Source organism: Procambarus clarkii, chromosome 1, assembly GCF_040958095.1.
Source record: "Procambarus clarkii isolate CNS0578487 chromosome 1, FALCON_Pclarkii_2.0, whole genome shotgun sequence".
Classification (NCBI taxonomy): Eukaryota; Metazoa; Arthropoda; class Malacostraca; order Decapoda; family Cambaridae; genus Procambarus; species Procambarus clarkii.
The window spans coordinates 35,145,100-35,172,877 of NC_091150.1; the positions used below are offsets into that span (position 1 = coordinate 35,145,100).

A 27,778-nucleotide genomic window follows, 5' to 3' on the forward strand; every position below is an offset into this window, starting at 1 on the left:
CAGCAACTGCAGAGGAAGAGACAATAGATTTGGTGACTGACATAATTCATTGTATCGGGGGGGGGGGGGGGGACAGGAAGCCAGGGTGTATTCATACACGTTTGGCTTTTATCGAGGTTTCCCCCCTCCCTTCCCCCACAAGGCCGAATTACTGACCCCGCCCAGGATGCAGCCCCACAAAAAGCTGACAAACTCCTGAGTAAATACTTACTGCTAGGTGAACACTATAGGTGAAAGGAAATGTGCCCAACCATTTCTGTCCTACCCGGGATTCGAACCCGGAATTCTTGATTGTGCGTCAAGAACGAACCCAATTGTACTACTGGGACCCCTATCACAAGTGGAAGGAGAACAATTTCTCTGGTACGAGCTTGTGTACAGACACTTCTCCGAATTAATTAACATCGTACACCCAAAAGTGTCAGGAGACAGTAGACAAATTTATCTCAGCACAAAAGGGGAAAACTAAAACTAAAATTATCCCACGATTTAATCAGGCATGTAAGGAAGCTAGGCAAGTAAATACAAAGTGATGGATGGACTACAGAGATACACAGAACACCAGAGAGCGAGACCTTGCATGTGGGGCATAACAATCCTTTGAACAAATCCTTGTCACAACTACCAAAATAACAGCATTACCTTGCAGCAGATTGATCATTCACTGAAAGTTGCGCAACAAGTGGAAGCAGACGGAAAAAAACTAAGCTCTAGGAATACTCAAGAATACCTTTACCTTAAGGAAAAGAAGGTAGTCATTCAATTGTATAAGTCTCTGGTGCGCCGCCACCTGGATTAGTGCATCCAGGCATGGAGACATTTTCAGAAAGACATAGCTGCTCTGAAGACAGTTCAACAGCGGGTGTTACGGCCTCACTTAGCTAATTTCCTTGAAGTCAAAGTTAAAGTGTTTATTCAACTTTATAAATCTCTGATGCGCCCCAATCTGGACTACTGTGTCCACACATGGAGACCTCATCTTCAAAAGGACATGTCTGCTTTGTAGAACGTTGAATACAGAACGACAAAAAATCATCCCAGAACTAAGTTGACTCTCATTCTGGGACCGGTTCAGGGTCACAGGACTAACAATACTGCAAACCAGACATGACAGGACTGACTTCACTGAGATTTTTAAATTACTAATCAAGTTTGAGGATACTAATACAGACCACGTTTTTTTTAGGAACAAATGTAACACACATACAAGGGGCAGCCATTTCAACCTCAACAATAAAGCCACAATGTAAGAAAGACAACAGGATAACCGTTTTCTCGTTACTTAGTTCAAAATCTAACTAGACAAAATTCTCAGGAACAATGAGGAGGACCTTTAATAAGCCGCCGGCTTCCTGTCTCCGTCGAGACTAACAGAGATAATGGCCCCTCAGGTAAATTAGGTAAATTACATGTAAAGGGGTACAAGAACAATGGAAACATGCAAAAAGAAGTGTACCCCCCCATTTCTTGGTGTATTTTTTAAATAACAAACTTAGATACACAGGAGCGTGCTCCTACCCTATTATATATATGAGGCATCTCAGAGTGTAGATCAAAAGCAAGATGCAAGTTCATCTAAAATCCACAACTGACAGATTAGTCATACATGTTATCAGAGAAACATGAAATGAGAGTCTATTCCACTAGCCTGCACTAGCAAACTTTAGGTAGAACACTAGAATATCTTACAATATCTGTGAGTGAATGAAATAGTTACCCCGTGCCATTTGGCGGTGCTACACATGCACAGTCTTCCCGGCTTGTCGCGTTCTTTTGACAATTACTGTACTTACTCTTGCGTTCTGGCCTAAAGCCACTGTAACACGACATTCATAAACATAGTGTTGAAGAGTGTGCCAAGGTGTGTCCACTCATACAGCTTACACCTCCAGTGCTCCAGTGTTGGGAAATTCATTACCTACAGTTACCAACAGTCTCTCACTTCACAACTGAAAATTCTGGATTCGAATCCTGAGCGGGACAGAAGTGCTTGGACGCGTTTTCTATCGCCTACTGCATCTGTTCACCTAGCAGTAAGAAGGTACACAGGAGTTAATCAGCTTGCTGTGAGGTTACATCCTGGGATGGGTCAGTAGTTCAACCTTGCGGGGACGTCGATATAAGCCTAGCATGTATATATACACACTGGCTGCCTGTCCCCCGACAAAATGAACTATTAATATTATTTTAAGTAATGATATCCCAGCCCAATACTGGCAATTACATTATCAATCTGTTGTATATTTTGTGCTGTTCCTACATTCAGTTTTCAGTTCTAAACATATATTCAGATCACTCTAGTGCATCTATTATGATCCCCATACCCATCCTGTGGGTGGTAGTGCACCCCATACCCATCCTGTGGGCAGTAGTGCACCCCATACCCATCCTGTGGGCGGTAGGGCACCCCATACCCATCCTGTGGGCGGTAGTGCACCCCATACCCATCCTGTGGGCGGTAGTGCACCCCATACCCATCCTGTGGGCGGTAGGGCACCCCATACCCATCCTGTGGGCGGTAGGGCACCCCATACCCATCCTGTGGGCGGTAGTGCACCCCGTACCCATCCTGTAGGCGGTAGTGCACCCCGTACCCATCCTGTAGGCGGTAGTGCACCCCATACCCATCCTGTGGGCGGTAGTGCACCCCATACCCATCCAGTGGGCGGTAGTGCACCCCATACCCATCCTGTGGGCGGTAGTGCACCCCATACCCATCCTGTGGGCGGTAGTGCACCCCATACCCATCCTGTGTGTGGCAGTGCACCCCATACCCATCCTGTGGGCGGTAGTGCACCCCATACCCATCCTGTGGGAATCGGGGTGCAAGTGACAGTCTTGCTAAGCTAGTTACACGATTTAATGTATATTAGTATTATATCAACAATGGGTTCGAGAACGACGTCCCATAATTCTTCATGCTGGCGCCTTCTGTCCTTCGAGCGTCAGTGATTGCTCCTCTGCCAGCCCTACAATATCTGGAAATTGTGTTGGTTTGACAAAAGAGATTGCATTACCTTGGTCTAGTTCAATTGCAGCTCTGACTGTTTTGTTGCATTATGTCATGAAGGACAGCGCTTGTTTGAGATGGTTTACATACCAAGGAAATTCTGAAATTCTTGCTCTGTGCACCAATGTTGTTTATAATGGAAGTTACAACATTCCTAGTATATATATATTTTGCATGATGAGGTTTCAAATACTTGAAGTGTTGATTTTGAATCAGAGGAACTACTCCTCCTGTACGGTGTATAGACAGAGATTATGCCTTAGTCCTGGACGATGTTGAGGGTAACCTAATTATGTTTGATTATTGGCCAGTTGTTAAGCTCTTGTTATGACATAATAATCGTCCAGAGGAACTGATAAACTGATTAACCCCAACACCAAACCAAAATAGATATTCATCAACAACGAAGAGAAGAAAAGGAACAAAATGAATCCATTCTAAGGAATATTGCAAAAGAAAACGGATAGACTGGCAAGCATTGAGGAATTTATAGAACATTTCTGCCCTAAACGCTATGCGTGCTAGTGGCTTTACGCGGGCTCACCATAGCCCGTGCTGCTTGGATCTTTTAGTTCCAGGTAGCAAATCTTTAACAACAACATAGTGGCTTTACAGGAATGTAAACCTCAATTCTCTGTACTCTCATGAACCCAATGTACTGTACGTTCTTGTATATAAATACATAAATAAATGTGCCGCGCAGAATGGACAGTTCCCCATTATGGTCATGGGGGTTTAATCCCCGGATAGAACGAGACGCTTGGGCAAGTTTCCTAACAATAATGCATCTGTTCACCTTAGCAGTAAATAGTGCCTGTGGAGTTAGGTAACTGTTGTGGGCTGCATTAGTAGGATAAGTCGTCCGTTAACCATAAGGAGATGTTGGTAATGACCTCATGCCCTTCACAGTGGGGAACTACATGATGCCGTGTACAGCCACACGTGTACAACACGTGTACAGCCACGTGTACAGCACGTGTAAAACACCAGTGAGGTGTGTGACTGCCACAAGACAAGCCGGAGCTGCGGTCAAGTGGCTGGGCGCCATGGCCAGATTCACGAAGCAGTTACGCAAGCACTTACGTACCTGTACATCTTTTCCCAATCTTTGGCGGCTTTGTTTACAATTATCAAACAGTTAATGAGCTCCGAAGCACCAGGAGGCTGTTTATAACAATAACAACAGTTGATTGACAAGTTGTCATGCTTGTAAACTGTTTACTAAATGTAACCAAAGCCGTCAAAGATTGAGGAAAGATGTACACGTTCGTAAGTGCCTGAGTAACTGCTTCGTGAATCTGAGCTCCATAACCAAGGGATGGTTGACTGTGATGGCTGACCTTCCCGCCCCTCAACCGTCCCGGCTCCCACCAAGTCCTTTGTGCGTCAGTACACGAGCATGTACATGTGGCTGCTGTAAACCTATATATATAATGGGTCGTGTACAGATGGAGACAAGTGGGTGAACCGCTACGACAGGAGTACCACACGTACCTCCACTCTGTAGCTAGTTGCACATACTGTAACTTGCTAGTTGCACATACTGTAACTTGCAAGTTGCACACGCTGTAACTTGCTAGTTGCACACACTGTAACTTGCTAGTTGCACACACTGTAACTTGCTAGTTGCACACGCTGTAACTTGCTAGTTGCACACACTGTAACTTACTAGTTGCACACACTGTAACTTGCTAGTTGCACACACTGTAACTTGCTAGTTGCACACACTGTAACTTGCTAGTTGCACACACTGTAACTTGCGAGCTGCACAAACTGTAACTTGCTAGTTGCACACACTGTAACTTGCGAGCTGCACAAACTGTAACTTGCTAGTTGCACACACTGTAACTTGCAAGTTGCACATACTGTAACTTGCTAGTTGCACACACTGTAACTTGCTAGTTGCACACACTGTAACTTGCTAGTTGCACACACTGTAACTTGCTAGTTGCACACACTGTAACTTGCTAGTTGCACATACTGTAACTTGCTAGTTGCACACGCTGTAACTTGCTAGCTGCACACACTGTAACTTGCTAGTTGCACACACTGTAACTTGCTAGTTGCACACACTGTAACTTGCTAGTTGCACACACTGTAACTTGCGAGCTGCACAAACTGTAACTTGCTAGTTGCACACACTGTAACTTGCGAGCTGCACAAACTGTAACTTGCTAGTTGCACACACTGTAACTTGCTAGTTGCACATACTGTAACTTGCTAGTTGCACACACTGTAACTTGCTAGTTGCACACACTGTAACTTGCTAGTTGCACACACTGTAACTTGCTAGTTGCACACACTGTAACTTGCTAGTTGCACATACTGTAACTTGCTAGTTGCACACACTGTAACTTGCTAGTTGCACACACTGTAACTTGCTAGTTGCACACACTGTAACTTGCGAGCTGCACACACTGTAACTTGCTAGTTGCACACACTGTAACTTGCTTAGCTAAATGAATTTGGGGGTTCAGTTCCTGAACCGGGATGGGTATGGGGTACATAATAAATGTGAAGGAATAGTTCTGTAACCTTGTTAACAGGAGTGAGAAGTCACCTGCTCCTGTGTACAACAGTGGGAGGTGAGAGGCTCCTCGGCTGTAACAAGTTGTCCTCTACCTGAATACCGTAAAGGTCGCATTCCCGGATGTGCACAATATACACGCACGAACACACGCCGCACAAGCACGAGCGACCCCATGCTCATATGTACCATGTTGTTGTTGTTGTTGTTATAGATTCAGCTACTCGGAACAAGTTCCAAGTAGCCCGAGCTATGGTGAGCCCGTAACTTACCTGGCACAGGAGCGGGGCAAGTAGCACGGGCTATGGTGAGCCCGTAACTTACCTGGCACAGGAGCGGGGCAAGTAGCACGGGCTATGGTGAGCCCGTAACTTACCTGGCACAGGAGCGGGGCAAGTAGCACGGGCTATGGTGAGCCCGTAACTTACCTTGCACAGGAGCGGGGCAAGTAGCACGGGCTATGGTGAGCCCGTAGTGGATTACCTGGCACAGGAGCGGTGCTCATATGTACCAGAACTGATAGAATATAATATAAAGCGACGAGAGAGGTGTATCTGACCATACAAGGTCGGCAGCCCGTCCTCTTAAAGTTCCCCACCGTCAAGAAACTTGCCATATTAAAGTGTCGTTATCCAAACCTACACACAACCCCGCTTCTGTGCCAGGTAAGTCCACTACGGGCTCACCATAGCCCGTGCTACTTGGAACTTTTTGTTCCGAGTACCTGAATCTAAACATACATCATAACCTATCAGAGGCCCCAAAACAGAAAACGGGACAGTATGTCAATTTCGCGATCCGCTACCATTTTCTTGTACGACGATTTTTGGCATTAGAAAGAGTATGCGTCAAAATGCGACCTTCTATTAGGAGGACGCGTAGGGGTGAGACGGAATAAAGGAGACATGCTTATGCAGGCGATGAGTCACAATAACGTGGCTGAAGTATGTTGACCAGACCACACACTAGAAATTGAAGGGACGACGACGTTTCGGTCCGTCCTGTTGAGGACAATCGACTTGAGAATGGTCCAGGACGGACCGAAACGTCGTCGTCCCTTCAACTTCTAGTGTGTGGTCTGGTCAAGAGACATGCTTACTACACATAAGATTCCCGGGTAATTGACAAGGTCAATAAAGAGATATTCAGTGTAAAATAACTTAGAACATGGAGAACACGGATGGAAGGGCCAAGATTCAACAAATATTTCCGCATCCAGTTGCGAACCTGTGCATCTTTTCTTAAACTTTGGCGGCTTTGTTTATATTTATCGAACATTTTACGAGCATGGAAACTGTCCAGTCAAATGTTGTTGTTGTTATAAACAGCCTCCTAGTGCCTGGGAGCTCGTAAACTGTTTACTGTGTGTAAACAAAGCCGCCATAGATTGAGAAAAGATGTGTAGGTTCCCAAGTAGATGCGTAAATGTTGTGCGAGTCCTGTTTTGTACTGTCGGCACGTTGACTAAATGGAGTAGATTAAGGAGATAGATAGTAGAAGCTAATATGGTAAGTACCATATTTATTTTACGTGTGTAGGCGCGCACACTCACACATGCTAGTAACACCTCCCCCCCCCCACGCTTCACTGTCATTCACCTTCGTAATTACACACTCACTTTTCACCATCATAAACACTCATCCCCACACTTATCCCCACAAATTCTCTACCCTCTACACCTGACCATCCCAGCACCTCACCCTCAGTATGGTAATTGACCACCCCGAGAACACACTACAGTAATTTACGGGCTCACCATAGCCCGTGCTACATGGACACTTCGTTCTGAGTAGCTAAATCTGAAACAACTATTCAGAGTCGGGAACAGTAGAACGAGAAGATGTGAATGGAAATTTGACACACAAATGATTCATAAAGATGTCAAAAGGAACTTCTTCAATCTAAGAGTCGTGAATAAATGGAAAGGACTAGATGAGGAAATTTTCGAGGCCAATTTGATACACATTTTAAAAATGTAAATATGATAAGAAAAATTTGTGAAAATTGTCATTGCCTTGAACTATTGACGACCGAAAAACTGAGTTTAAGAGTAGAAGCTCGACCCTGCAAGCACATCTTGTTGAGTACATGTATGCCAGTAGATCTAGACGAGTACATACAGGTGAGTACTCCAAGGTGAGTCACACATTTACAAACTTCACCAGCCACGATATACAAATTAGAACATAATTATAAAACATCTGGGTTCCCAAGACTTTTCTCCCGGCTTGGCCTTGCTGATTGCCACACGCAATAATGCTGAAGGCTCCAGACGTGTTTCAACACTTAGCTGACCATTAACAAACTATCAAGGTTGAATAAGATTGCAACATGACAAAGACCTTGACAGTACCAGTTTTTGCTAATAACAATGGCATTGTCCAGTCATCGGTGCCTGTAGGGTGTCAGGAGGAACATTGTGTGTACTCACTTAATTGTGCTTGTGGAGGTTGAGCTTCGCTCTTTGGTTCCGGCTCTCGGGTGTTAATTATCTGGTGTACAGGTTCCAGAGCCTCAACGCCACTTCCACGGCACAAAAAAATTCTTCCGGCTCTGTGACTTATTTGGGTACTCAATTTCCAGCCGTGTCGCTTTGTTCTAAGTACCCCGTGACAAATAATATGTCATTGCCCTATCATCCACTTGGGCTGAAAGGTAGAGCGACGGTCTCCCTTCATGCAGGTCGGCGTTCAATCCCCGGCCATCCAAGTGGTTGGGCACCATTCCTTCCCCCTCCCCCCCAAATTCTTGTCCTGATCCCTTCCAAGTGCTAATATAGTCGTAATGGCTTGGCGCTTTCCCCTGATAATTCCCTCCCTTCCTATTATTATCGCTGAGAATTATTTACGTGGTAACTATGTCTTCCAGTGACGTAAAGTTGAACTGCGGCAGCTTCTCGTAGCTCATTAGTTCTGGGACTAGTGTGGTGGCTCGACCTGGAGACCTCTGGTTCTCCAGGTGAACTTCTCCAAGGCTTACTTCTGAACTTTCTACACTTTCATCTTAGGCTTGGCTAGATAAAGACTACTCGCTGTAGTCTTTACGTACAGGATTCTAAGGGGAATTGACTAAGAAAATAGATCCTGGAGTACAATCCTCCATGCTGCAGATACTCGCTGTATCTGCAGCATGGAGGATTGTACTCCAGGATTAGTCTGATATATGTGTGCTACACAAGGTCCTGAATGCTTCACTTCCCAGATGTCTAAAGTCAGTTCTTATGTTGGCGAATCTAGCACACGACGCTGATGACACCAGGTTGATGGGGGTGGGGGGGCGTTTGCTGACCTACGCCTCCTCCTTCATCCTTACACCAATACCCTCACCAAGGATCTCGACACCCCTTAGTACAAAATCAAAAGTAAAAAACGCGGTTGTGAAACAAGATCATCTGGACAAAATGTATATATAAATGGGGGGGAGACATTTGACAAGCCGCCGGCTTCCTGTCCCCGTCGAGGCCACTAGACGGGTGGTGGCCCTCAGGTAAATTCAGGCAAAAATCACCTTGCTCTTCAACCCTCTCCACATACTCCTCAGGCCTGCGGTAGTCTCCACCCACTGCACTTGAGCGCCTAAAGCCTAGTGTCAACACCCCCCCCCCCAGCCTTCAGAGACCCGCGTCCCTCTCATCCTGTGAGTAGTAGTAGTTTATTGTGCACCTCATACTCATCCTGTGAGTAGTAGTTCATGGTGCACCTCATACTCATCCTGTGAGTAGTAGTTTATTGTGCACCTCATACTCATCCTGTGAGCGGTGGTACAAAAGATCTGAACGAGACCTCAGCGGAAGTTTAACGTGAGCCTTTACAATGTACCTGACCATCTTATAATTGGTTATAATGACAGCTGGTAAAAGACGTCATCACTACAGGACCTGGGAATTACAATACATTATTATATAATGTAGGTAAGTCATTTTGCTAACGTTTAAACTAATGTTCAATGTTGGATATTACAGCCTTTACAGGATAAAAGTAATTCTTTGTTCTACTTCTGAATAAAGTATTGGCTGGACCATTTTTTTTTATTCATTGGAGAGTGAGTTCCATACATTGAATCCTTATATTTGTATGGTTTATTTGCGTTGATTTAGTCTGACTCTAGGATTATCAGATATAGTTGTGATGGGTTCTATTTCATCTATCTAGTAGTTTCAAAACAGAATTAGAATTTAGGAATGCGACTTTGTAAGTGAAAATAGCACAAGAGAATATGTGGAGTGAGTGAGTTGACACACAGCTGGTGCTTTTAGAGCACTGCTGAGTAATACATAATAACACAAATAATAATGAGTATATTATTATGCTGTATTTTGTTATATATCATATAAATACATTGGCCAGTGTTAATATCTGTTATTTTCACCAATGTCATTTTTTGGGGAGGGGGGATTTTTTTTTTCTCCTTTGTTTATAATTTGATTTTGTTGTAGCTTCTACATTTTTGTAGATGCATTCTACATTGGAGAATGTAGACCCGTTACTTAATTATGTGAAGTTAGAATGAAATTGATCAACAAATAAATTAGCCACAGCTGGCAGAACTTGCGACTTTGAATTTTTTTGGGCTGATTTTTTCAGATTACAAACGCTATTTTCCTTATTTCTTTAGGTTATTTTTTTATAATTAGGGTTTTATCACTTATATAAAGTTTACATATAGATCCCCTAAATCATTATAATTATCCCTATATGTTATTTTTTTTGGGGGGGAGGGTATTTTTTCGACTTCATTTCAACACATATTAACCTACAAGTGTTTCATTTATTCGAGTACGATTGCCTAGCAATGTTTATTAAAACATACTAGATGATTCATAAATTAGAACGACCCTATTCACTGTCGAAAACTTCACCTTCATTTTCCCGGAGAAGTAGATTTTCAATTTTGAAAAATCATTATAAATTCAGTTTCTGGTCGATTATCACCATTTTTTACATATGTGTCACGTTCTTTGTTCTACAATATTTATGTGCTTTTTTTCCGAATACGTAAAAAAAACATTTTGGCGGATATTTTTAAAAGGCACATTACAAAATTTTTAATATGCCTTTTACACATTACATCCACAGTACATCATTCAATACTTTCAAACTAAATTCGAAAACAAAATTTATTTACATCATTCAATACTTTCAAACTAAATTCTAAAACAAAATTGATTTACATCATTTAATACTTTCAAACTAAATTCTAAAACATAAATATTAAAGATCATATGTTAATCTGACATCATAATGAAGAATAATACAATTGGTGACTTTAATTTTTGAATGATTATTTGAAAATTGGCTTTTTGTAAATATTTTTTTTCAATTTGTTTAATTTCGTTTGTGTTTATGTTAGGAACTTGGTCACTTAGGAAAAGTTGGAAAATTTATCGAGTAGATTAAGCGAAAAAAAATTGAGAGTTTGGGGTTGTTTGAGATAATAGTTTCCCCGGCCCTTAAATCAGTTTTCAAAATAGGATAGTTTAGCTGTTATTGTGTTGGTGAGTGTTGAGTATCTTTTACTTGTTCTTTTGTAACTAGGCAATCCTGTTTTTGTCATATTCGTGTTTCTTGTTAATTGCTTTAAGTATGCCACTTGTGAACCAGGGGTTGTTGAATCTTTTGGCAGTTGCTTAGGGGGGTAGAAATAGCCTAAACTACTCTATCCCTTTGAGATGTATTTCTTTCTTATCTCAATAAACATACTTGAACTTGAACTTTGCAGTTGCTTGGTGAGGAGAGGACAGCGTGATTTATTGAGGATGAAGTAAGTTAATGAATGAATTTATGTCATGTGTATTACTGAATTCCGATTCCCAGTTTATAGCAACGGTACTCACTGATAGGTACGGTACTCACTGATAGGTAAGCACCAGGTCGGCCGTGTTTTTGCAGGTGCTGCAGGAGCAGCCTCTCCGAGCCGCCAATTAGGTTTTTTGTTGTTCTAGGTTGGGTCAACGCCTCCATAGTGCTGCGCGAGGCTCTACTCACCTAGTTGCGCTCGTGAGGGTTGAGAGTCAGCTCTTGGGCCGCGTCTCGTAACTTTCAGCAGACAGGATTCCGAAGATATTGACTCTTATAATAACATTGAAGCTGTGATGAAGTCTGCTTCCGCCACTTCACCGTGTGGCTGACCACATATGTGGTCAATCATTCACTAGCAAGGCCTCAACATTACTCACTATCAAGGCCTCACCACTCACTATTAAGGCCTCAACATCACTCACTATTAAGGCCTCAACATCACTCACTATTAAGGCCTCACCACTCACTATCAAGGCCTCACCATCACACCCGTGATTCGCAAAAGAATCCAACCCAGTCTAGAGTACATAAAAACACCATCACCAAATAACTCTGAGAAAGTTCGCCCTCTCCAATATGGTACCTTCAGGCCACCAAGTTAGACAAGTTAAATGTCACGAAAGGAATCCACAAAGAAATAGCAGTTCGGTTGTATACAATACGTCTAGGTTACAGATGCAATTTGAAAATTAGTGAACTCAGACAATCGGAATGCATCTTCTGCCAAACAATCACAGAAAGCCCACTAGTTCACTATCTCCTGAAATGTGGAGCATCAAACCACATTAGAAAAGCTTTAATAAACCGTGAAACTTGCAGTAACCAGCCTGAAGCCATCAATACTGCCACTCTTCTGGTCAAAAAGGGTATCCAGCAGCTGGACATTAGTATTTATGTCCAGCAGCTGGACATTAGTATTTATGTCCAGCAGCTGGACATTGGTATTTATGTCCAGCAGCTGGACATAAATACTGCCAAGTAATATCCTCACTCGCGATAGCAGCCACATAGACTGACAGTTCAAATGCGCGCTTCAACACACAGTATAGCCTTTCACGACCAAAGATCACATTCACTCCAAATATCTACCACTTACGGGCTGCTCATGCCCGTGCCACCTCTTGGGTGGCTTAATCTTCATCAATCAATCAATCACCTTCTGACTCCACTCCAGTATTAGGCTGCCTCGGTGGGTATACACTGGCGTCACACCCGAGCTCTTCACCACCGGCCTCCTTCCTAGATGTCCTGGGATCCTCTAGAACCCTCACGTTGTGCCAGACCGTTGCAAGGCGTGCTGCTCTCGCAGCCTACGTGTCCCCTGTGTAGCTGTCGAGAAGTGGCTTCACACACTAAGTAACTACACGAGAACTGAATACCACATAACCATTGTCAGTGCTTGTTGGCCGACATTTAACTCTTACCCTGACTCTGCTAACACAATAGTCTTTCGGCACGACATGAAAACTTCCGCATTAGTCACTGTCCTCTCGCATCGGTGAATAACGTTCCCTGTCACTGCACTTCACTGACCGTCTAGGCATAATGTCACTGGCCGCCTACCGCTGGCATTTCGTTAAAAATGTGACTGGTCAGCGACTTACCGACTTCCTCACCAAGTCGGGACCGTCTCGACGACTAGAGGGTGACCCTACACCGTCCACTGCACCTGTGGATGAGGTCCTCGGTCACTTCGTTAGGCTATGGAGCGACTCTCGCCAGGTCCTTTGCACAAATTGGAATTGCATAGCCACTTCTGACGTAATTTCCTCTTCATAAGGACACCGATCGTTCCTCATGTAAAGCAGAGGTCAGTTGCTCCCTCCTGGGAACCCATCTTGGTAGTACGTCTGCAAATTTTTCAAATATCTTGGAGCGCCGACGTGTACGCCTTTCTCCTTCAAGGTCTCGTACTACAGTGACGTCATTAGTGCCTATGAACCGCCTCGGCCCGTGACGTCATCTTGTGTCACCTGTCGATTGGCTACCGCCATGCGCCTTCCTCCAATCACGTCTCTTGTTGCGCCCTCTGCCTGCCAGTGTCATCGCTCTAGGCGGGAATCTGCTCATCTCCGCTGGTGGACACAGGCGCCATATTGGCAGATTACCAAGACTAGGCTTCCCACCTTTCAATTTCCCAAACTGAAATTATACCAAAATTATGCACCTCTCACATTTACCACATAGACTAAAACATTCTCTAGGTCGTCTAACACGTTTGTTGAGTGGAAACAAATGACTCGATATGGGGGGAACGCCTTAATTATGTGGCGATCTTAACACTGTCAAGACCTCACCATCACTTATTATAGAGGCTTCATCATCACTCATTATCAAGGCCTCACTCACTATCAAGGCCTCACCATCACTCACTGCCAAGGCATCATCATCACTCATTATCAAATACGAAGTATCACCTCACTATCAAAGCCTCGCCATTACTCATTATCAAGGCCTCATCATCATTCACTAAACTCCTCACCATCACTCACTATCAAAGCTTCACCATCACTCCCACGACAGAAGGCCAGCCAGAGCCTCGTATACAATGTACCAGTTTTTACCAATGGGGTTAAGGTGTCAGACTAGAAACTTTCGGTCACTTTAATGCCATCCGGCGAGAAATTAACCAGAAGCGATATTGACATTCTTCCTTACCTCGATAAGGATAATTGTCAAAATAATTTTACACTTGGACGATAATATCTGGCAAATTTTCTTTCGCTGTTCTTACATATATATGAAGTAGACATTGTAAACATTGCAGCATTGTCTATCTCAACCCCAAATTAGTTAATATTTAGATAATGGTCATCATAAGATTGAGAACCGATTGAGATCGACTCCCCCGCGACAGGACAGACGCGTTTGGGCAATGTTTCCTTTCCTCTGATGTCTCTGTTCAGCCAACAGTAAACAGGTATACCCGGGAGCTACTCAACTGTTGTGGGCTGCGTCCTGGTGAAGGTCACTCGTTAGCCTTAAGGCCCTAAACTCTGAGCCTCTGGGCCCACCCTCCCCACACACACACGTTCGCGTCTCACAATCCATGGACCCGGGTTCGATTTTCGCGCCGAGACAGAAACATTTGTGTAGTTTCTCTCACCTGATGCTTCTGTTCACCTAGTACAAAATAGTCTTTGACACAGTACCTACACGAGCACGAGCACTGACATGGCTAACAGCCAGGTGTGAGAGAGAGTGAGGGAGCGAGGAGCCGGACTGGCTTAGGGGTGACGCGGGTGCCTCAGGGATCCGTGCTGGGACCTCTGCCTCATATATGTTAATGACCTAAGAACAGGAGTTGAGTCCTGGACGCGGGAGTCGATGGTCGTAGACGACGCACAGTTAGTGTGAAGAGTTGAGACAGGTGAGGAGTAAGGTTTAACAAGGTGACTCGGACACGCTGGGAGAACAGGTCCGAGAAATGGCTTCAACACCAGCATGTATTCACCTAGTTGTGCTTGCGGGGGTTGAGCTCTCAACTGTCAATCAATCAACTATTACTAACTAATTATTTTTATTTATTTATTTTTTTGTCCCCCCACACCCCCAGGAAGCAGCCCGTAACAGCTGTCTAACTCCCACGTATCTAACAACAGGCGCATCAGAGTGAAAGAAACTCTTCCCATTGTTTCTCGCCGGCGCCGGGAATCGAACCCCTTGCCACAGGACTACGTATCCAGCGTGCTGTCAACTCAGCCACCAGTCCCTGTGAAGTGTAAGTGTAAGGGTATGGAAGCAGGTGAGAGGAGACCAAAAGGGCGGCACACACTGGAGGGAACTACCTACTGTACCTCCCTGTAACCACTGGAGAAAAACACCTGAGAATAATACCAGGCATAAATCCAAATGCTCATTATAAATAGGAAAACATAATCACCATTGCAGACACTAGGAAAATAAGAACACTCAGGAACCTAAATAAAGATGCACTTAAGAGCACTGTACACCACCTACGTGAGACCAGTTTTAAAATGTGCCGCCCCATCCTGGAAGGGGGAGGGAATCATCAGAAGAAAGCGCCAAGCCATTACGACTATATAGCACTTGGAAAGGATCAGGATTTGGGATGGGACGGTGGGAAGGAACGGTGCCCAGCCACTTGGACAGTCGGGGGATTGAACGCCGACCTGCATGAAGCGAGACCGTCGCTCTACTGTCCAGCCCAAGTGGTTGGCCGGCCCATCATGGAACCCCCAAATATAATAAATAAAAATAAACCCCGAAAAGGTTCAGATGGACAAGAAAGAAAAATTAGATCTGGCGAAGCTAGAGAAGAGACATGATATAGACATATAAAATACTTACATAAAAGACTGACAGAGTGAAAAAAGACGGAATGTTCGCAATGAATAGCACTGGATGGAAGCTTGGGAAACAGATGAGTCACAGAGACGTTAGAAAAATTTATTTTAGCATAAGAGTAATGGGGAAATGGAATGAACTAAAGGAACAGGTTGTTGATGTAAACTCTCTTCATAATTTTACAAGTAAATACGATAGGGAAATAGTTCAGGAGTCATTGCATTAGACACCCGGAGGATGGGAAGGCGGGGGTCCAAGAGGTTGGATGTTGCAGACACAAATAGGTCAGACAAACAACAGAGCCTCTTGAAGCCATGATAGGGTGAACAGGAACACCAGGTGTGTGAGTGTTAGGTACAACGTAGAAATAAGCGAGAAGGCGACGACGTTTCGGTCCGTCATGGACTATCATTATCAAGTCGATTGTGACTTGATAATGGCCCGAGACGGACCGAACCGTCGTCGTCTCCTCATCTTCTGGTGAGTTGGTTTAGTCTTCACATTAATGGGTCTCTAGGGGCAGATTTAGACTAAGTTGAGGTAGGATAACAGCTCTTGCTTGCATTTTCACTAGGCACTTCAGTCGACAGCCCTAATGAACCCTAGTCTTAGTTTAGAAAAAAAAAGAAACCTGGACAAAATAAGCGTATGGAGCAACACGTGGCTAATGGAATTTAACGTGAGTAAATGCCACGTTATGCAATGTGTAATAAGAGATAATTAGCCACACATAACCTTCACATTATATGAAAAGGTCATATATAATTCTGATAAAGAAAGAGACCTTGAGACCTCACCTCACACACCTGGTGTTCAGCCCCTCACACACCTGGTGTTCAGCCCCTCACACACCTGGTGTTCAGCCCCTCACACACCTGGTGTTCAGCCCTCACACACCTGGTGTTCAGCCCTCACACATCTGGTGTTCAGCCCTCACACACCTGGTGTTCAGCCCTCACACACCTGGTGTTCAGCCCTCACACACCTGGTGTTCAGCCCTCACACACCTGGTGTTCAGCCGTCACACACCTGGTGTTCTAGACAGAAAACTATCACCTGAGGATGATATAAGGAACACTGTGCGAGGAGCCAATGTTATGCTTTCCGACTCCTGAATTACTTTTAAATACAAGGATGGCGAAATAAAGAAATTGTTCACGACTTTTGTGAGATCAATCCTGGAATTTGCAGCTGTTATATGGAGTCCACATCTCAAGAAGTACATCAACGAACTGGAAAAGGTGCAAAGACATGAAAAAAATGGCTTCCGGACCTGAAAGACAAGAGCTACAAGGAAAGGTTAGAGGCATTAAATATGCCAAGGCTAGAAGATAGAAGACAAAGAGGCGCTGTGATCAACAGTAACGAGAATCGACATAATTGATAAAGACTTCTTGAAACCCGGAACTTTCAAGAACAAGAAGCCATAGTTTTAACCTTACTAAACAAAACTGTCGAAAGAACAGTTGAAAATTCACTTTTGCAAACAGAGTGGTAGACGGTTGGAACAAGCTAAGTGAGAAGGTGGTGGAAGCCAAACCCGTCAGTAGTTTTAAAGCGTTATATGACAAAGAGTACTGGGAAGACGGGACACCACGAGCGTAGCTCTCATCCTGTAAGAACTCTTAGGCCAATTACACTTAGATAATCACACACACACACACACACACACACACACACACACACACACACACACACACACACACACACACACACACACACACACACACACACACACGCACATATCTAGTCACTCTCAAATCTTTAAATATATATACAGTATTTATTACCCCATTAATATATTTGTTTATACATATGTCTTGCTATTGCCTTAGTGTGAGTGGCGCTCACCAGGTGGCCTCTGAGCCCGGCTGTGTTTACCCTTCACTCGCCCAATGGCAGTAGGCCTAAGTTAATAGGCCTAAATAATGATTAAAAAAATAAAAGGCGTTCAGCCCAGATTATATAAGGCCTATACTACTCTGGCCCCGAGCGGAGACGGTGCTCTGGTGAGTGTAGGAGACTATACACCCTACACGACACCCACTACGTCACGGAGACCCAGGTGGGGTGAGAGACGTGAAGCCTAATGGGTCAGTTTGCACCCTTTAAAAAGGTCAACAGTAACCTGTATATCTTTGTTGCGGCAGAAACAAATGTTAGTTTTTTGTCCGTTCTTAGTGTTGGTGTGGGTCTGGGTCAACAGGTGGACCAGTAGTGTGTGGGTCTGGGTCAACAGGTGGACCAGTAGTGTGTGGGTCTGAGTCAACAGGTGGACCAGTAGTGTGTGGGTCTGGGTCAACAGGTGGACCAGTAGTGTGTGGGTCTGGGTCAACAGGTGGACCAGTAGTGTGTGGGTCTGGGTCAACAGGTGGACCAGTAGTGTGTGGGTCTGGGTCAACAGGTGGACCAGTAGTGTGTGGGTCTGAGTCAACAGGTGGACCAGTAGTGTGTGGGTCTGGTTCAACAGGTGGACCAGTAGTGTGTGGGTCTGGGTCAACAGGTGGACCAGTAGTGTGTGGGTCTGGGTCAACAGGTGGACCAGTAGTGTGTGGGTCTGGTTCAACAGGTGGACCAGTAGTGTGTGGGTCTGGTTCAACAGGTGGACCAGTAGTGTGTGGGTCTGGTTCAACAGGTGGACCAGTAGTGTGTGGGTCTGGGTCAACAGGTGGACCAGTAGTGTGTGGGTCTGGTTCAACAGGTGGACCAGTAGTGTGTGGGTCTGGGTCAACAGGTGGACCAGTAGTGTGTGGGTCTGGTTCAACAGGTGGACCAGTAGTGTGTGGGTCTGGTTCAACAGGTGGACCAGTAGTGTGTGGGTCTGGGTCAACAGGTGGACCAGTAGTGTGTGGGTCTGGTTCAACAGGTGGACCAGTAGTGTGTGGGTCTGGGTCAACAGGTGGACCAGTAGTGTGTGGGTCTGGGTCAACAGGTGGACCAGTAGTGTGTGGGTCTGAGTCAACAGGTGGACCAGTAGTGTGTGGGTCTGGGTCAACAGGTGGACCAGTAGTGTGTGGGTCTGGGTCAACAGGTGGACCAGTAGTGTGTGGGTCTGGGTCAACAGGTGGACCAGTAGTGTGTGGGTCTGAGTCAACAGGTGGACCAGTAGTGTGGGGGTCTGGGTCAACAGGTGGACCAGTAGTGTGTGGGTCTGGGTCAACAGGTGGACCAGTAGTGTGTGGGTCTGGGTCAACAGGTGGACCAGTAGTGTGTGGGTCTGAGTCAACAGGTGGACCAGTAGTGTGTGGGTCTGGGTCAACAGGTGGACCAGTAGTGTGTGGGTCTGAGTCAACAGGTGGACCAGTAGTGTGTGGGTCTGAGTCAACAGGTGGACCAGTAGTGTGGGGGTCTGGGTCAACAGGTGGACCAGTAGTGTGTGGGTCTGGGTCAACAGGTGGACCAGTAGTGTGTGGGTCTGAGTAAACAGGTGGACCAGTAGTGTGTGGGTCTGAGTAAACAGGTGGACCAGTAGTGTGTGGATCTGGGTCAACAGGTGGACCAGTAGTGTGTGGGTCTGGGTCAACAGGTGGACCAGTAGTGTGTGGGTCTGAGTAAACAGGTGGACCAGTAGTGTGTGGGTCTGGGTCAACAGGTGGACCAGTAGTGTGTGGGTCTGGGTCAACAGGTGGACCAGTAGTGTGTGGGTCTGAGTCAACAGGTGGACCAATAGTGTGTGGGTCTGAGTAAACAGGTGGACCAGTAGTGTGTGGGTCTGAGTCAACAGGTGGACCAGTAGTGTGGGGGTCTGAGTCAACAGGTGGACCAGTAGTGTGTGGGTCTGAGTCAACAGGTGGACCAGTAGTGTGTGGGTCTGAGTCAACAGGTGGACCAGTAGTGTGTGGGTCTGAGTCAACAGGTGGACCAGTAGTGTGTGGGTTTGGGTCAACAGGTGGACCATTACTGTGGGTCTGAGTCAACAGGTGGACCACAAGACACCTGCCAGGATGCTCGGCCCGCGAGCCGCTGCACCACGACGTGCCGCCGCCGCCGTCAGCACCAAGCAACTAAATTTTCGATGCAATCATGAAATTGATAATTGTACCACGAATCGATTGTTGTATATATTTCATGTTAACTAATTATGAGTTGAGTCACTGCACGAGGCCTACTGCTGCCTACTCCAGCCCTCACTTCTAGTCCTCACTTCCAGCCCTCACCTCCAGCCCTCACTTCCAGCCCTCACTTCCAGTCCTCACTTCCAGCCCTCACTTCCACCCCTCACTTCCACCCCTCACTTCCAGCCCTCACCTCCAGCCCTCACTTCCAGTCCTCACTTCCAGCCCTCACTTCCAGCCCTCACCCCTCACCTCCAGCCCTCACCTCCAGCCCTCACCTTCAACCTTCAACTTCTCTCACCTTCAACACCATCTATATATCACCTTCACTATCACTCACCTCACAACAATTTGCCCTTCAGTTGTCTCCATGTAATCCTCATTATCGGCATCTCACTATACGCGCGGCAAAATTAACCTCTCGTTATTTGTTGCACTAAGAACGTCTTGTTGTTGCCAGCGACACCTTCATACCTTTCTCACTATCAGCGGCCGTAATGTGACCGCATCACCATCACCGTCCTCACTGTGAGACCAGCAAGTCTTCCAGTGGTGGTGGTGGTGAAGGAGTGGGCGCTGTGCGGGTCACTAAGATGCCAGCAGGTGAACTGAGGTAGTGGTGTGTGTTGGTGGGGGTGAGGTACTTGGGCCTCACACGCCGTCAGTGCCCCTCCCTTCAGAGAGGAGGGGAGACATCAGAGTTGGCGAGATGTCACCAGTGGAGTCCCACAGGGCTCTGTACTTGGACCCATCCTGTTTCTAATATATGTAAACGACCTTACGGAGGGTATAGACTCATTCCTCTCAATGTTTGCTTATGATGCAAAAATTGTGTGAAGAATCAAGACAGATGAAGATAGATAGAGACTACAGGATGCCCTGGACAAACTGGTGGAATGGTCTAGAAAATGGCTCCCAAAGTTCAACTCAGGAAAGTGTAAAGTAATGAAATTAGGTGAAGGGAGCAGAAGGCTGAACACAATGTCTACGAGGTGATATCCTGCAAGAGTCAAATACAGAGACAGATCTAAGGATTGATATCACACCAAACGTGTCCCCAGAGGCCCACATCAAAAGGATATCATCAGCGGCATATGCTAAATTGGCCAACATAAGAACTACCTTTAGTAACTTGTGTAAGGAATCGTTCAGGACCATGTGTACCACTTATGTAAGACCAATCCTGGAGTATGCAGCTCCAGCCTGGAGTCCATACCTAGTTAAACACAAGACAAAGTTAGAGAAGATTCAGAGGTATGCCACCAGACTAGTTCCGGAACTGAGAGGTATAAGCTACGAGGAAAGGCTAAGGGAGCTGAACCTCACATCGCTGGAAAACAGAGGAGTAAGGGGAGACATGATAACCACCTACAAAATTCTTAGGGGAATTGACAGGGTGGACAAAGACAAACTCTTTAGCACGGGTGGAACACGAACAAGGGGACACAGGTGGAAACTTAGTACCCAGATGAGCCACAGAGACGTTAGAAAGATTTTTCAGTTTTCAGTGTGAGAGTAGTTAACAAATGGAATGCACTAGGAAGTGATGTGTAAACTCCATACACAGTTTCAAATGTAGATATGATAGAGCCCAGTAGGCTCAGGAATCTGTACATCAGTTGATTGACGGTTGAGAGGCGGGACCAAAGAGCCAGAGCTCAAATCCCCGCAAACACAACTAGGTGAGTACAACTAGGTGAGTACGCACACACACACATTATGAGAGAAAGAAAATGTATTCCCGAAAGACAAAAAATAGGACTTCAGAGTCCTTTATACGGTATGTCATTGTCAGGAAATGTGTTGTATGGCTGTGTCATGCACGATACACACAGGGTGCACCAGGCAGTGGTGTGTCATGCACCACACACAGGGTGTACCAGGCAGTGATGTGTCATGCACCACACACAGGGTGTACCAGGCAGTGGTGTGTCATGCACCACACACAGGGTGTACCAGGCAGTGGTGTGTCATGCACCACACACAGGGTGTACCAGGCAGTGATGTGTCATGCACCACACACAGTGTACCAGGCAGTGATGTGTCATGCACCACACACAGGGTGTACCAGGCAGTGATGTGTCATGCACCACACACAGGGTGTACCAGGCAGTGATGTGTCATGCACCACACACAGGGTGTACCAGGCAGTGATGTGTCATGCACCACACACAGGGTGTACCAGGCAGTGATGTGTCTTGCACCACACACGGTGTACCAGGCAGTGATGTGTCATGCACCACACACAGGGTGTACCAGGCAGTGATGTGTCATGCACCACACACGGTGTACCAGGCAGTGATGTGTCATGCACCACACACGGTGTACCAGGCAGTGATGTGTCTTGCACCACACACAGTGTACCAGGCAGTGATGTGTCATGCACCATACACACAGGGTGTACCAGGCAGTGATGTGTCATGCACCACACACGGTGTACCAGGCAGTGATGTGTCTTGCACCACACACACAGTGTACCAGGCAGTGATGTGTCTTGCACCACACACATGGTGTACCAGGCAGTGATGTGTCTTGCACCACACACACAGTGTACCAGGCAGTGATGTGTCTTGCACCACACACAGTGTACCAGGCAGTGATATGTCTTGCACCACACACATGGTGTACCAGGCAGTGATGTGTCTTACACCACACATAGGGTGTACCAGGCAGTGATGTGTCTTGCACCACACACAGTGTACCAGGCAGTGATATGTCTTGCACCATACACGGTGTACCAGACAGTGATGTGTCTTGCACCACACACAGTGTACCAGGCAGTGATATGTCTTGCACCATACACGGTGTACCAGACAGTGATGTGTCTTGCACCATACACGGTGTACCAGACAGTGATGTGTCTTGCACCATACACGGTGTACCAGACAGTGAGAACACAACAGTGACCCAGGCCGCCCCAAGGCCAGCTTACCGACCTCTACCAAGCACAAACCACAACAGTTGCCTAACTCCCAGGTGCCCTGTTGACCGTCCTCAGGCTAGGCTCACCGCAGACATGGATCCATCAATTACAATCAACTTTTTTAAAATATGTTTTCTTAAATTAAACATTAATGTTCTTATATATTCAAATTTTGTATATAGATAGGCGTAGTTTAGGGTTAGTTGGGTGTTTAGGTTCCCAGCTCACCGTGTCACCCCCCACAACACCACCGTGTCACCCCCCACAACACCACCGTGTCACCCCCCACAACACCACCGTGTCACCCCCACAACACCACCGTGTCACCCTCCACAACACCACCATGTCACCCCCACAACACCACCGTGTCACCCCCCACAACACCACCGTGTCACCCCCCACAACACCACCGTGTCACCCCCCACAACACCACCGTGTCACCCCCCACAACACCACCATGTCACCCCCACAACACCACCGTGTCACCCCCCACAACACCACCGTGTCACCCCCACAACACCACCGTGTCACCCCCCACAACACCACCGTGTCACCCCCCACAACACCACCGTGTCACCCCCCACAACACCACCGTGTCACCCCCACAACACCACCGTGTCACCCCCACAACACCACCGTGTCACCCCCCACAACACCACCGTGTCACCCCCACAACACCACCGTGTCACCCCCCACAACACCACCGTGTCACCCTCCACAACACCACCGTGTCACCCCCACAACACCACCGTGTCACCCCCCACAACACCACCATGTCACCCCCCACAACACCACCGTGTCACCCCCCACAACACCACCGTGTCACCCCCACAACACCACCGTGTCACCCCCCACAACACCACCGTGTCACCCCCCACAACACCACCGTGTCACCCCCCACAACACCACCGTGTCACCCCCACAACACCACCGTGTCACCCCCCACAACACCACCGTGTCACCCCCACAACACCACCGTGTCACCCCCCACAACACCACCGTGTCACCCCCCACAATACCACCATGTCACCCCCCACAACACCACCGTGTCACCCCCCACAACACCACCGTGTCACCCCCCACAACACCACCGTGTCACCCCCCACAACACCACCGTGTCACCCCCCACAACACCACCGTGTCACCCCCACAACACCACCGTGTCACCCCCCACAACACCACCATGTCACCCCCACAACACCACCGTGTCACCCCCACAATACCACCGTGTCACCCCCCACAACACCACCATGTCACCCCCAACAATGTAATAACTGGTACTAACTCCGCTGCTTCTATTGTACTAACGGATGCTCTACCGATCTTGTAAGATGTTAACACTCGGCCGTCATACGAGGACCTAAACAATAAATCAATATATACTGAGAACTGCGTCGGCAACCTGAAGGAGCAGAACGTAAAGAGACTGAGGGAGAGTGTGTGGGAGAGCGAGAGTGAATGAGAGAGTGAGGTAGAAATATTAGTTGCCACGGCCTTCGTATGAGTTACCAAGTAACGCTGCCACCACCCTGAGTTACCAGACAGGGGACCGGAGTGAGATTCATAGAGCTTGTAGATCGTGTAATCCTACCAGGACAGGTTTAAAGGGCAATTCAATGGTGTGAGGATCCTGGCCTGTCACTGGAATAATCCTGACCACTTGGGGAACTATAAAGTACACAGGAATAAGGCGGGATACACCCAATACTAAAACCTCAACAAGGGACGGACGGGGGAGGCGTACTGGATAATTAAGGACACAAGGTCACTAGGGCAAAGAGAACAGTAGGCCCAATATCACAAAGACAAGGAACCATTAATACACACTTAATGACACTTAACACTATATGACTTAATTTGAAACAATTAAATAGACACTTTCCTAACTATATTCCCTAACAGAGACAGAGAATAAATGAATAGGGTGCTTTAGTTCAAGAGAGCCGTACTTACACCAATGGTGTTCCACAGTTTTCCTCGAGATGACGGTCTCTCCCGGCGTCGACCCACACCGTCCTCCTGGGGCTTCTCCCACTCTACTGTCCCTGGCCGCGATCTCCTGCTCCCCAGCTCAACATGCGGGGTTGCATATGATGTGGAGGGATTAATCCCTGTGGACTATCAGGACGGCGTCAACTCTGACCACCTCGTGACTCAGTGACTGTTGACCTGTCCCCCTGGTTAACTTCTACACAGGTGTAACTTTTCCATAGTCTGGCGCCGCCTGTCTGGCGCCGCAACTGTGATTGTTCATGATGTTATGATGTTCATGTTGTTCTACTATGTACTGCTCTCTTGTTGCAACAACACCTCTGTCACCCCAACAACACCACCGTGTCACCCCCCCACAACACCACCGTGTCACCCCCCAACAACACCACCGTGTCACCCCCCCAACAACACCTCCGTGTCACCCCCCACAACACCTCCCTGTCACCCCCACACAGCTCTGGCTCTCCACACTTTTTCCATAAAATCAAATCCTGTTCAGTTATTATCTAGGACAATATTCCCTGGTGACGTCACGCACCTTCTTGTGTCGTGAAGGTCAAGAATGTTAAGTTCTTGAGACGAGTGTGGCTCTCTCAGGGTGCCTCTGTAGTACTCTACACCTCTAGCACTCTAGAGGTATGGAACTGTAGGACTCTGGTGCTGTTAGGCTCTAGACCTGTGGAGGCTGTACAGCTGTTGAGGTGTAGAACTGTAGAGCGTCAGGGATGTAGGTCTGTATATCTCCAGAGCTGTAGAGTTATACAGCTGTAGAGCCGTAGAGCTGTAGCTGTATAGCTATACCGAGGTTTTATATATATCATAAATATATATATACCGAGATATATATCTATATCTCGGTATATCTACCGAGGGTTTAATATCTACTGTGGTTGTAATATCTACTGTGAGTGTAATATCTATTTTGAGTACAGATAAAAAAATAGTCAAATACAAATAGTTTGAAAAGAAAAAAATTATGATAAGATTTACTTATTTATTTAATAAAAAGCTCCCAGAATACAAACACCATTATCTTTAGTGCTTATAAGAGGCCAGTGGTCAGGGACGGTGCTTGTATATATGTATATGTATATGTGTATATATATATATATATATATATATATATATATATATATATATATGTCGTACCTAATAGCCAGAACTCACTTCTCAGCCTACAATGCAAGGCCCGATTTGCCTAATAAGCCAAGTTTTACTAAATTAATATGTTTTCTCTAATTTTTTTCTTATGAAATGATAAAGCTACCCATTTCATTATGTATGAGGTCAATTTTTTTTTATTGGAGTTAAAATTAACGTAGATATATGACCGAACCTAACCAACCCTACCTAACCTTACCTAACCTATCTTTATAGGTTAGGTTAGGTTAGGTAGCCGAAAACGTTAGGTTAGGTTAGGTTAGGTAGGTTAGGTAGTCGAAAAAACATTAATTCATGAAAACTAGGCTTATTAGGCAAATCGGGCCTTGCATAGTAGGCTGAGAAGTGAGTTCTGGCTACTAGGTACGACATATATATATATATATATATATATATATATATATATATATATATATATATATATATATATATATATATATATATATATATATTTATATTTCACAATACGTATGAAAATTGTAATGAAACCTCGCCTATAGAATAACTTTGTGACCTTCTGGCATTATAACTCCCTCTGTGACCCCCCTCCCGGCACTATATGTTTCTGTGACCTGTCACCATGACTTGTCCTGTGACCTCCTATCACCGTAACTCTCACTGTGATTTGCTAGCACCATAACTCTCTCTATGACCTCCTGCCACCATAACTTCCTTTGACAGCTAGAATCATAATTCCCTCTGTGAACTCTTAGCACCATAGATCCCTCTGACCTAGCACCATAACGTCTTCTGTGACCTCCTGGCATCGTAACTTCCTGTGGTGACCTAGCACCATAACTCCCTTTGACACCAATCACAATAATTCCCTGTGTGACTTCCTGGCAATATATCTCTACCCTTGTGACCTCCTGGCACCATAACTCTACCCTTGCGACCTCCTGGCACCATAACTCTACCCTTGTGACCTCCTGGCACCATAACTCTACCCTTGCGACCTCCTGGCACTATAACTCTACCCTTGTGACCTCCTGGCACCATAACTCTACCCCTGTGACCTCCTGGCACTATAACTCTACCCTTGTGACCTCCTGGCACCATAACTCTACCCTTGTGACCTCCTGGCACTATAACTACCCCTGTGACCTCCTGGCACCATAACTCTACCCTTGTGACCTCCTGGCACTATAACTCTACCCCTGTGACCTCCTGGCACTATAACTCTACCCCTGTGACCTCCTGGCACCATAACTCTACCCTTGTGACCTCCTGGCACCATAACTTTACCCTTGTGACCTCCTGGCACCATAACTCTACCCCTGTGACCTCCTGGCACTATAACTCTACCCCTGTGACCTCCTGGCACTATAACTCTACCCTTGTGACCTCCTGGCACTATAACTCTACCCTTGTGACCTCCTGGCACTATAACTCTACCCCTGTGACCTCCTGGCACCATAACTCTACCCTTGTGACCTCCTGGCACCATAACTCTACCCCTGTGACCTCCTGGCACCATAACTCTACCCCTGTGACCTCCTGGCACCATAACTCTACCCTTGTGACCTCCTGGCACCATAACTCTACCCCTGTGATCTCCTGGCACCCCTAACTCTACCCCTGTGACCTCCTGGCACTATAACTCTACCCTTGTGACCTCCTGGCACTATAACTCTACCCCTGTGACCTCCTGGCACCATAACTCTACCCCTGTGACCTCCTGGCACTATAACTCTACCCTTGTGACCTCCTGGCACCATAACTCTACCCCTGTGACCTCCTGGCACCATAACTCTACCCCTGTGACCTCCTGGCACTATAAACGTCTCCGTTCCTACACATTAGCCTCGGGATTCACGACGATCTTTTTCTCCAGGAATCTGGGGCCGGTGATTTTGATGATGGCGGCTCCAATGGGCGCCGTCGCTAGTATGGACAACACAGCTATGGTCACGACCTGAAAAATAGTCGCAACGGTTTTGTTTGGGGTTAGTTCTACCTAGGGAGGGGGGGGGTCCTCGATGCAAGAAAATGGTAAATAATATC

General features: G+C 46.3%; 3 protein-coding genes across 7 annotated transcripts in view; all 3 read right to left on the minus strand.

The window, feature by feature from the left end:
- LOC123766451 (sodium/hydrogen exchanger 9B2) overlaps nucleotides 1-24,642 on the minus strand; it is a 97,324-nt gene extending 72,682 nt beyond the window's left edge. Inside the window, exon 1 of one of the 3 annotated variants that reach the window (XM_069330158.1) lies at nucleotides 24,575-24,642. The gene's annotated coding sequence lies outside the window, so the exon portion shown is untranslated. Of the gene's footprint in view, nucleotides 1-20,038; nucleotides 20,306-24,574 lie in introns of those variants that run through there. The other 2 variants (XM_069330110.1, XM_069330046.1) reach the window with 2 other exon arrangements.
- On the minus strand, nucleotides 17,821-26,833 carry LOC138363014 (uncharacterized). The gene is made up of 3 exons (XM_069321749.1): nucleotides 26,632-26,833; nucleotides 24,213-24,364; nucleotides 17,821-19,647 (listed from the first exon to the last, which is right to left on the minus strand). The coding sequence occupies exons 1-3, from the start codon at nucleotides 26,831-26,833 to the stop codon at nucleotides 17,821-17,823; spliced, it is 2,181 nt and encodes a 726-aa protein (XP_069177850.1).
- The window catches only part of LOC123766717 (sodium/hydrogen exchanger 9B2), a 31,882-nt gene continuing 30,357 nt past the window's right edge, over nucleotides 26,254-27,778 (minus strand). Inside the window, exons 13-14 of one of the 3 annotated variants that reach the window (XM_069330532.1) lie at nucleotides 27,540-27,689; nucleotides 26,254-27,419 (exon numbers count right to left, since the gene is read on the minus strand). In XM_069330532.1, coding sequence (XP_069186633.1) covers nucleotides 27,567-27,689 — 123 coding nt within the window. In that variant the 3' untranslated portion in view covers nucleotides 26,254-27,419; nucleotides 27,540-27,566. Of the gene's footprint in view, nucleotides 27,690-27,778 lie in introns of all 3 variants that reach the window. The other 2 variants (XR_011229507.1, XM_045756050.2) reach the window with 2 other exon arrangements.

Coding starts and splice junctions, on each gene's coding strand:
- LOC138363014 (XM_069321749.1), bottom strand. CDS start 26,833: ATGGTGCCAGGAGGTCACAAGGGTAGAGTTATAGTGCCAGGAGGTCAC. Junction 24,365..26,631: donor GGTGCCAGGAGGTCACAAGG/GTAGAGATATAT, acceptor TTAATTATCCAG/TACGCCTCCCCCGTCCGTCC. Junction 19,648..24,212: donor TGCCCTTTAAACCTGTCCTG/GTAGGATTACAC, acceptor TCGAAAATTTAG/TTGCTTGGTGCTGACGGCGG.